Source organism: Anoplophora glabripennis, unplaced genomic scaffold (assembly GCF_000390285.2).
Source record: "Anoplophora glabripennis isolate ALB-LARVAE unplaced genomic scaffold, Agla_2.0 scaffold58, whole genome shotgun sequence".
NCBI classification, from domain to species: Eukaryota; Metazoa; Arthropoda; class Insecta; order Coleoptera; family Cerambycidae; genus Anoplophora; species Anoplophora glabripennis.
In genome coordinates this window covers 1,215,799-1,226,975 of record NW_019416277.1, presented here as the reverse complement: position 1 = coordinate 1,226,975, position 11,177 = coordinate 1,215,799, and the positions used below count along the sequence as shown (strand labels likewise).

At 31.4% G+C, this 11,177-nt stretch overlaps 1 protein-coding gene across 1 annotated transcript in view; it reads left to right on the top strand.

Annotated features, from left to right (window-relative positions):
- Positions 1-10,212, top strand: part of LOC108917617 (retinal homeobox protein Rx-A) — a 16,622-nt gene extending 6,410 nt beyond the window's left edge. Inside the window, exon 2 of the mRNA XM_018724321.1 lies at positions 6,149-10,212. Within this exon, the coding sequence (XP_018579837.1) occupies positions 6,149-6,893 (745 nt within the window). The 3' untranslated portion in view covers positions 6,894-10,212. The remainder of the gene's footprint in view (positions 1-6,148) is intronic.
- Positions 10,213-11,177: the final 965 nt, after the last annotated feature.

The following is an 11,177-nucleotide window of genomic DNA, read 5'->3' as shown; positions in this document are numbered from 1 at the left end:
CTTACCCTTTTTGAGTTATCTTGAAAAAGCCCTTTGTTTTATCTTTTTCCACCCTTGGCCGGGGGTTGAACAAAAAATTACTCTCACTTATTGTTATAATATACCTTAAACTAACTCATATCAAAAATTCAGCCAAGTTGGCAAAATTTCGATTTAAAGGCTTAGTTAATTGTACTATTGACGAATTGCCGCTTCCGCATTTCCATCACAAAGTCTTTAACAAAAATGAATATCTGCGTATTCTTCGTTACTAAAAAGCTTTTCTCGGGATAACACTAATAATAACTATAACAAAACAATAATTAAAATCAGATTACTAGAGAGCTAACCAAATGTAACACAGATACTAATTAATTTGACAGATAAATTTATTATTTTGTCGTACTTGCTCAATTGTTTTTCAGAGATCACTCTGAAAACGCTGAGTCGTACAGAAAAATCGAAAGAGAGCTATTTTCTTCCAAATTGAATGAAGAATCCAAAACTGATTTTTATTTTATGTAAAAGCAGTGGCGTACCAATTTTTTCTTTACAAATATCCAGTAACGTGCTAGTACGGACGCAACTGGCAAAATTATAAATAATGTTTTTCATTGCAAAACGTGCTCCCTCGATGGTGTAGTTAACGTCTACAAAATTTTGAAATATCTTCAGCCGTTTGACAACAATTTGATTTTTTTAAACCGTTCTTGAACACCTTGTATTTCCTTAACGAAGCATTTTTCGAATATAGTTTATATATCAAACTCATATTATTTTTTGAATCTCTATCGGTCCCTAAAGTTTCTGCATCGGAAATTACATTTACATTATACAGGGTGTTTCAGGATTAAGTCGACAAACTTTAAGGAGATATTCCTCATAAAAAAAATAAGAGAAAAATCAAGTATAAATTTTTTTCCAGAGACGCTTCATTTTCGAAATATAGGGCGTTAAAGATTTTTAAAAGAATTCGAATTTTTTAATGAACTTCTAAATGAAGAAGGCTATTTAAGCCAAATTTGGCATGGCACATCTTCTTATAAGATACCATTTTTATAGAAGTAGAAGTCCCGCAAGTAACCAGTGGCGGAGTTATGGGGACTCAGACTCATTAAATTATAATAAAAATTAATACGGCCCTACTGAAAATAAAAAATGATGCTGTTTTTAGATAGAACAGTTTGTTAAAGTGTACATTCACTTTTTTTCCTAACTCTTATAGTTTCATGGCAAAATTGATTTTTCGGAAGGGTGCTTCTGGATTCTGTCGATAAACTTTAAGAAAACGTTCCTCATAAAACCTAAAAAAATATAGTACCTATTAAAATTAGTCTTAGTCTTAGTCTCGAGTATGTGTGAGTCAAATGTCTCCCCTTCCCTTGGGTTTAACCAATAGTATTAAAATTATTTAGGAGATGCTTCGTTTTTGAGATATAGGGTGTCTTTTTTAGAAAAAAAAAATTATGATGGAAACAATAGAAATATTTAAGTACCTAACATCTAATGTGACATGTGACTATGTCGTAATGCGACGACGTAATAACTTGTAATACTCCTAAATTTTTTCAGGCGGTTTGTAGTCACTTCATTTACTTGTGTTGTGTAATTTTAAATAAAATAAGATGGCAAACAATACATGAAAATTTATTTGTAAATTGAAACAACCAAAAAATTACCAATTAATATTATACCTAGACATTTAAAAAATATTTTGTTCAAAATGGGCGCCTCCGGATTGTAAACAAGCACATCTTCTAATTATGGAGGTAGTGGCCGATCGACACTGAATTGGAGTTAATTCTCGACACGCTTGGACTATTCGCTGTCTTAGATCTTCTAAGGTTTTTCGTTAATAATAATTATAATTAATTTCAATTGCTAGCTTTCAATTTTATTTCCTCAGTCTATTTCTCGGACAGGCTGACAACTATAAACACGACAAATTTTCGAAATATTTATTTATGGATATTAAGGGGATAAAATATAAGGTCATGTGTTACATGTGTAACAAATCTATGCGGTTAGAGCACAACACAGGTTAGAATAATTTATTGTTTTGTCTAATTTAGTTAATTAATACATAGGCACACATAGGTACATTAATGAAATATGTCACAGATAAATAAATTTTACATATTTTCACACCTTGTGGTTTTTCTAAAAATCGCTGTAGTAAATAACTATTTTTCCGAAGTCGTATTATGCATAAAACTAAAATGCTAATATTTTAAATGTCTTTGTTCTTCAGGCTCCATTAGGATTCTTTAGGCATTGTTTTACTGCGAGATTGATGATAGTAACCAAGTAACCATTTCTGAAAAATTATAATGCCCCCTACAGTAAATAGTTTTTCCGTCTCGTTTTTTAAGTTAGACGTAGTTATCTTCTAATCATAGGAGGTAGTTTATTCTTCCATTATTTTATTTTTATTGTTATTATTATTGTTACTATTCTTATTATTTTCGACATTGGGTATCTTTTATGCTGAAAAGACACAAAATAAAAAACTTTATCCATAACTGATGAAAATGTAACAAAAAGGATTAACTATATAGTGAAAAAATTGTATCATAATCAAAATTTACACATGTGAAATAGTATCGGGTGGTCATGGATAGTAAATTGTTTATTTATGTGTTTATATGTATATTCTTTATCGGTTTCATTTTTGAGAGGGGCTTGGTGAGACTATCTTCTGCTAACCGTAAGTTCCATTAGTCGTTCTAATTTGGCTGATTATGGTGAAATAATAAATTTGCTAATAAATAATTATTTTTCTTGAGAAATGGACGAATAGTACGTACCACCATAAATTTTGGAGGAGTAGAAGAAGCAATGTGACCGTTAATCGCGGTAATGTCTAAAAGAAAAGGAATTTGATAACTCTGGGAAAAAAGGCTCACAACGGTTACGTAAGGTGTCCTACTGGCTTATTCCTTCAATGCTAAAAAAAGATTTTCTGAGTCCTCATTGTAGTTGTTTAAAGTGTTCAGAACCGTATGTATATCAAAATATGGTAAACTCATTATTATTTTGGTAACTCAGTTACCAAACCGAAAATGACTAATGCTCTTGAACAAGAACAAGTCAAGCAATTGTTACTCGAAGCTCCTAGCGGAAAATGTTTAATGATGAAGATTATAGTTACATTTTTTTAATAAATAGGTAGGCACTAATTTCGAATACTTTATACATTGAATAAAATATGGTACAGCTAGCTCCTGTCGAGGAAACGAGGCAATATATCTGAAAACTCATAATGTAAAGATAAAGGTACATATTTGTGTATTTATATCACTATAATTCGAAGATTTACATTACACTTAGTTTTACAGTCGTAAATGAAAAGTGTACAGAGCAGTTTGTTAGAACTGATTCAAGAACAAGACTATTTGTTACAATTCCTGCTTTTCTGACTTTATCAGAAGCTAATTTGTGTGACGATCATAACAGGGAACACTATAACAACGAGAAGCGACAAAATCGGCGGCTCCTTTGATGTTTTATGGTCACGCTAGAGTCGACCAATTTGAAGGAAACACAATCGTTTACACTGAGAGAAGTTATATTTTTGAATATATATACACTGAACTGTATAAAATGTAGACAAATTATAACGCAACGGTTTTCATAGCATTGTGTCATATACCTAGGTACAGTGTCCAGAATTAGTGATAAATGTATTGAAATATTAGAGACTAAAGGAAACAGAAAGTCCATTAAACAGTAAATTGTAGATAATTCAGTGGTATATAGATTTATTCTTTTGGCGTAATTTAAAATGTCATAGACACAAAAGTAGCCTTTTATATCATATACTATATTATTTCCTTAATTACTTGTTTTATATTTCCTTAATACGATAATAATAATGATACTTACCTGATGATTTAACCCTTTTTTAAACTTTTTTACAGACTAATATACTGCTAAAAGTTATACCTACAGATTTTGTATAAGTTAAAAACATAATTCATTTTTATTTAAATTTGAGACATAGTTTTACATGTTTTATTGTGAAACAGGGTAGCCCTAAAGAGGGGCATCAATGCAATAAAATATAAATTGGTTAAATTCGCATAAACTAGGTACCGTTAAAAATGCATATCTATCTTAAAACACATTTTATTAGAATAATTTTGTGCTACATTCACCTTTCGTAATCCTTAGGGAATCTATAAAGGGTTAATCCTTCACCAGTTTTGGATGAACAACCGCGGAAAGCACAATAATAACCAGACATTTTACTGATTTCAAGTTGATTCTAAATGAAAACGAAATTCAATACAAATAAATCCACTATCAATTAATGTTATACAACACAACTGTCCACCGCCAAAAAAACTATTTACTAATTACCGGTTTCTTCTACTTATATTTGGCGGCTCTGACAGCCACTGGCAGCTGACAGCAACACAACCCAGTTCGCGCATGCGAAAACGAAAACTGTTAACGCAGAAAGCCATGCTGTCGCTTCTCGTTGGTATAGTGTTCTCTGATCATAGTATGGAACGTTAATCACCTACATTACTTGCCGAAGTGGCGATATTAACCATTAAATGCTACGGTAGGCGGAAAAAAGATACATTGTACATTGGAATAGGTACATTGAGGATTCGCCATTGAGTAAAATTGAAACAACAAAGAGGATTCAAGGGATTCCAAATAGATTGAAATACGCAAGAACACTTGACCCGCGGTTTCAATATGTATAGTAACCGCAGTATAGTCCACCTAAAGTAGGTCAATGTTAGAGGTCATGACACAAAGATCAACAGACTGATTACAGTGCTTTAAAAAAATAGTAACAAATACTTTTCTTGAACTGAACTGAACTGAAGAGTTGAAATTATTTGAAAAGGTAATCTATTACATTAATAAGTATTTTTATTCACATAATTTCTTATTTTGGAGATTCTATAAAACAGCAAAAATAATTATTTAAAAAAATATCCAGCGCTTCGTCCGCATTTATATAAAAGAAATATAATAACATGTCGCGAAGTCTTACAAAAACAATGCCACTCCGTTAGTTCACTGGCAACATGATGCAATTCCGATCATTATACTTATAGGAATAAGAGTATTCTATCTAAAACTGTCCAGAACCAATATATTGAGAACCAAGAGAATACTTTAGTTCTGTAAAAATTATTGTGAAGTATTCTACCGTCATTTTCTTTATAACAGTGTGCCTACTACCGTTGAGTGGGAAATTTCTTACTCAACGCTACTACCTGCAAGTCGTAACAAACCAAAACAATTCTTGACCAAGTCATAGTTTGTATTTTACATCCAATCTTTGAAGAATCGTTTTGGGAAAATTATTTAATTTTTTGTTTTATAGTTTGTTTTAACCAGAGCTCTGAAAGTTTTTTGTAACATCGCTTTACAGCCTGTGTAAAGAAAAAAAAAAGTTTTGGACCATATTGATATTCTTGAAATTTTTGAGCATTGAGTTGAGTTACAGTTAAATGGTACCTACTTGTTTTTTAATGAAAATCCATTTTCTAGGTTATCAAGGAAATGTCGATAATAACTGTAATAATCGAAAATATATCGTAACTTTACAACACTTCACAACACCAGAACTCAATGTTGTCAAAAATAAAAAAGCCATACTTAACTTTAAAAAATGAAGAACAAACAAAATAATAAAGTAAATAATTTTCAATCAAACAGGAAGCTTGATAAAATATTTTTTATTAGCGTTTTGACCAACGAATACGAAAATAATTCCAAGCATCTTGAATGAAAATTAACTTTTAAAAAATTACAATAACTTAAAAAAAATTGAATCAAGTCCAGGTATTTCAGAAACCAGTTTAAAAAATTGTTTATATTTCAAAATTCGCTCAAAATAATTTGATTTTTAAGAACGCTATATTCCTGTCAGAAAAAATTCTCTGAATCACTGAGCCAACTGTATCGTACAGTCTGGGGTCAAATATCACATTTACCCTATGAGCCAAACAACTGACAGTGCCAAGAACAAAGGACAATAATGGTGTTTCTGATAATGCTAATGTAAATTAAACAATAAATTTCTCAACAATGGTTTATATAAACTAGTGCTACCTATATAACTTATAATATATTAGTGTATTATGAATATAAAATACTAGTCCGTTGTAAATATAATGCATTTATTTTATTTCTTTTACAGAACGACATTTACTGCCTTCCAACTGGAGGAGTTGGAACGGGCATTTGAACGAGCTCCATACCCGGATGTGTTCGCACGAGAAGAGTTGGCATTAAAGTTAAACCTGAGCGAGTCCAGAGTACAAGTGTGGTTCCAGAATAGACGGGCGAAATGGAGAAAACGTGAACCTCCACGTAAAACCGGATACATCAGCTCAAATTCGCCCAGTTCCAGCATCACAACGAATTTTAACAACCCAATACCTTTCACCCAACCCAATACAATTAACACATCAACGCCAGTGGAATCTTGGAGTTACCAATCCTCCTACGACTTAGGCCCCCATTTAAACCTACTTAACAGCACATCTGGTTCCTATTCCAGTTTTGGATCCCCAGCTTCTTATTCAAGTTTTGGATCAACGCAAAACAGTTACTCGTACATGTTGAACTCTCATGAAAATCAACTGTTCGGAGCACCCATGCGCACGCATGAGTATACGGCTCCTGCAGGTAACCAAAGTCCTCCCCTAGGAAGGGAATATTCCATGTTGCAAACCCACTCGCCGACTGCAGACGAAAATTCCATAGGAGTGAAAATCGAATACGTAGATCACAATGCACTGAGTCAGTCACCCGAGAGGTATGGCAACGCTTCTCCAAAGTACGAACAAGCGTTTCACGATGACGGGAGAATTAAAGAAGCTAAGCCTGATAATGGAAACGGGAATCAAACATATGTTACATTACCCCCTTTTCTGAATTAGCAAAAATTGTGAATAGGCAATACTTATGACTGTTACACAGGGTTGTTATTATGGACATATTATTTCTTCTTGGCCTTACTAAATGACCAGTTAGATTCAAAATTTCTTTTTAAAGTACGTGAAAAAAAAAATTTTTTTTCGTCAAAATATATTTATGCTTATTTATAGTATCAAATACGAGATATGACAATAAAGTTTAAACCCTCTCTTTAGAGGTTATGTAAGTATCAATATAAGTACAATCCGCGCATTGTACATAAAAAATTGGTGAAGCAGCTTTTGTCTAATAATCTTCAGAACTGCTATTGTGATGAATCATGACAAAACTTTCAAGCTGTTACACATACTTCTTTCAGTGTATCCAAATCGTGAACCTAAAAGTTCAAATAATTAATTTGGAAGTATAGAAGGAAGTTTTACAATGTTTGACGAAAATGATTTAATTTATTACAAATCATGATTTTGCTTCATAGCTATGTACCACTCGAAATACCCTTTTCGTTCATTGAACTTTTTTTCTGTTGTCGAAACCAAAAGAAACTGGTGATGATATTAAACTTAGCGTGACGGCAGTTGTCAAAACCTGCTCCAAAATTGTTATGAAGTGAAAACTAGGTGTTGGTATTGGTACGTAGCTACCCATAGGAGTAATTTGAAGTTGATTACATGAATCTAAAAGGGCATTCTCACTATTCAATCATAGTTGAGCAGTTGCATAACTTTTATTCTGTAAACCAAATTATTAATATTGTCCTGTATATAAGTAGAACATATACTCCTTGAAGTGAAATATATCTTATTTTGATGCGGACAGCGAAGAGATTGGTACAAAGCAGCTATCAAACTGTATTTTCAACATATTTGTATTTATCTGATGAAACATAAATGAATTGATCAATTACTTTAAATCGTTCCGCAATGGTAACTGTGTGATTGGATGAAAATGAAACGTATTTTTAAAATATTTATTTCTAGATGTATTGTTTTACAAAAGAGGAGTGTATTAGATATACGTATACCTATGTGATATTCCGCTACAGTTTTATAGGGATTATAATGTAGACAATGAGACAATGATATATACCTAGATATTTTTTTGCAGATAATTTAAGCAGTTATTTCACGTACCAGGTGCGTTTCAAAGTAAACAGGACTTTTTAAAAACAGGAACAATAAAAAATTTGTTAGACAAAACCGATTTATTTTATTCAAAATAGTCCTGTTCCGATCGACACAGCCGATTTGCACGGTCGATTTTAAATCGTCAGCCGGGTGTCCTTTTAGATGGCGTCTACATCCATAAAACGCTTTCCTTTCAACGGCAAATGCATATTTCCGAAAAGGTAAAAGTCGCTCAATGCCAAATCAGGCGAATACGGGGAGTGGTTGGCAGTTAAAATGCGATTTTTAGTCAGTAAATCGGTTACAAGTGTCGATCGATAAGATGGCGAATTATTGTGCAACAAACGCCAAGTTCCTTCTGATCGATATTCTGGACGAATACGATGCACCAAACGCTTCAAAACACCAAGATAGAATTGTGCATTAACGGTTTGGCCCAATGGAATGAACTCTGGACAATGCCCTTAGAATCGTAAAAGCAAATCAACATAGTTTTCACTTTTGACTTCTCCAAACGTGATTTTTGGGGTTTTGGCTTGTCTGGCGCCTTCCACTCGGCACTTTGGCGCTTGGTTTCTGGATCATATCGAAAAGACCACATTTCATCTCCAATCACAATGTTGTAAAGGAAGATTTTGTCCTTTTCGGCCTCCTTGATGATGTTCTTCAAATGTTGAATTCTAAAAGGTCCTGTTTACTTTGGAACGCACCATGAAAGTATCTATCCTACGGGGTATATACACAAATTTTATTTTTTAATTCAGCAATTGTGTTTGTAAATAGTGGAACAGCTAAAGTGCCAAAGAAAAGTTTTATCGGTATAGTTTGTGCCATTGCATATACATACTGTATTTGCCTAAATGTAAGTCTCTATAATTGCACACCACAGTTGCATTTAAAATATTCCACGAAATATCTAATTTTAAATCGGTAATCTCTGACCTCAAAAATTAATAAATTGTAAACAACAATAGCGGTTTTTTCGATTTCATCTGAATAGAGTTGTTTGTTGAAGAACTATTACAACGTCAACTATGAATAATTTGCATCATTTATTCCGGCATATTGTCAATTTTATATTTAGCAAGATAAATTGTTATTTTGCAAAGTATAATTTACGTTGAGATTTTATTTTTGCAAATCTTACAAAAATTATTTTTTTTATGTTCCGTAGATCATGAAATACTGTACTTTTCAATATCCGTGTAACTTCATTGTTGAACAAAAAAAATATTTCATTTCAAAATACCATTTCTTGTTCATTTGGCAGTCCACTATTTCGTTCCATCATCGTATAGCTTCATCAAATAATAAAGTTTTTAATTTAAACCGTAACAAGATCTCTATTATGGGGAGAAAATATTGGTAGTTTGTCCCTCACTCATACCAAATGATATTTAAAACTGCTGTATTTCATACTATATAAAACAAAACAATAAAAGCTCTGAAGTATCTAAACAAAAATTAAGATTTTGTATATTTGTATAATTTTACTAGTTAGATATTATCATTTCTTCATGTACCTAAAGAAGTTTAGGTATATATTTATTGTTAACTGATAATATTGAAAAAAAATAACTACTAATGCTCAGACTACCATTGAATTACACCACTAATATTTAGCAAACATTAATTAATTCAATGCTGGTTGGGGCATCTGTCCGCAGGTTAGTTGTTTTTGGCATTTATTGATTAAAAATTGTATTCCTTAGTGACGACACAGATCTTCCTTTCAAAGAACCTGTGGAATAGAAGGTCGCTTTCTACCATTTCGGTCGCACTTTGTTATATCCTATTTTTTAGTAGGAAGTAGTAAAAGAAAATATTCTCTCCAAGACCAGGATCTATCAAAACTTATTTTTATTTTGTGTTTTGTGTACCTACTTTTGTATATTTTCCAATTATAGAAATATGAAGTATATAGAAAAATGTTTTTCATGTGGGTCTGGTACAGATATTTATTAATGTTTGAAAAAATACCTAAATAGGATTGAATGTATTGGAAACTTCCCAAATAAACTAGCATGATAAAAGCAGATTAAGATTCTTCACAACTGCTTAACTGACTTATGTTGTAAAAATGTAAATATACTGTAATATATAATATACTGTGAATTATGTGCCATATTTTATAAACGTATAAGGAGTTAAAGTTTTTATTGTAAATAATTATTTTTGTTTGATGACAACATATTTCAAATAAGGATTTTATATTATTTTTCTAAAATAAAAATATTATTTATATTATTGAGTGCAGAATTTTCCATTATTTTTATTTCCGATTATTCGTGATGCTGTGGAAATCCCAGTTATACATGATTTGTAATCAGAACAATTTATCTTGAAAAGAACAATGAGCTATAAAGCAATTTATAGTTAATAAGAAAACCTAACTCGTAAAGGTCAATACATTAAAAATAAAGCTTATCGTTTATGTCCAAAGATTACTGTATATGTATGTTACACAAAAAAAATTTGAAGAATTGATTGAGAAAACCCTTTTGTCGCCATTTAGTATCGAGAACAGCCCAGAAAATCCATATTTCCTACAGATAGCCCCAAAACCTTTCAAAACTAAATAACGTTTACCGAATAAATATATTTTGTTATGAATATAAATAACCAAAAGCAATTTTTCAATATTACTAAGGGGCATATTGCATCATTTTCGTCTAATATTAGATTAATTAGATACCTACCCGAAACAAAAATTTATATTTTAAGTAGCAAACCATTTAAATTGATGGTAGGTCGTGGAAAATGTCATGGAGTGTCAGTTAACTAAAGTGTGTTAAAATGGAAACATTGTATAAGACAAATAGTGATATCAGTCCTTAATAACCAAAAACATAGAATTTTGAATTAAAGAAATGGAAATCAATCAATCAACATAACTAAAAAAAATGTTTTTCATTTTCCAATTTGATATAAAACATTATCCTGAAAATTAAAAATTTATAGTATTTTGAAACTATATAGTATTTAAATCTGAAAATTTTATAGCTACATCTGGAGTACCCCAAGGGTCAAATTTAGGGCCACTTCTTTTTATTTTATTTATTAATGATTTATCTCTGTCTTTAAAATCGAATCATCTATTTTTTGCCGACGATTTGAAGTTGTTTCTCAGTGTATCTAATTTGGAAGATTGTTTAATACTGC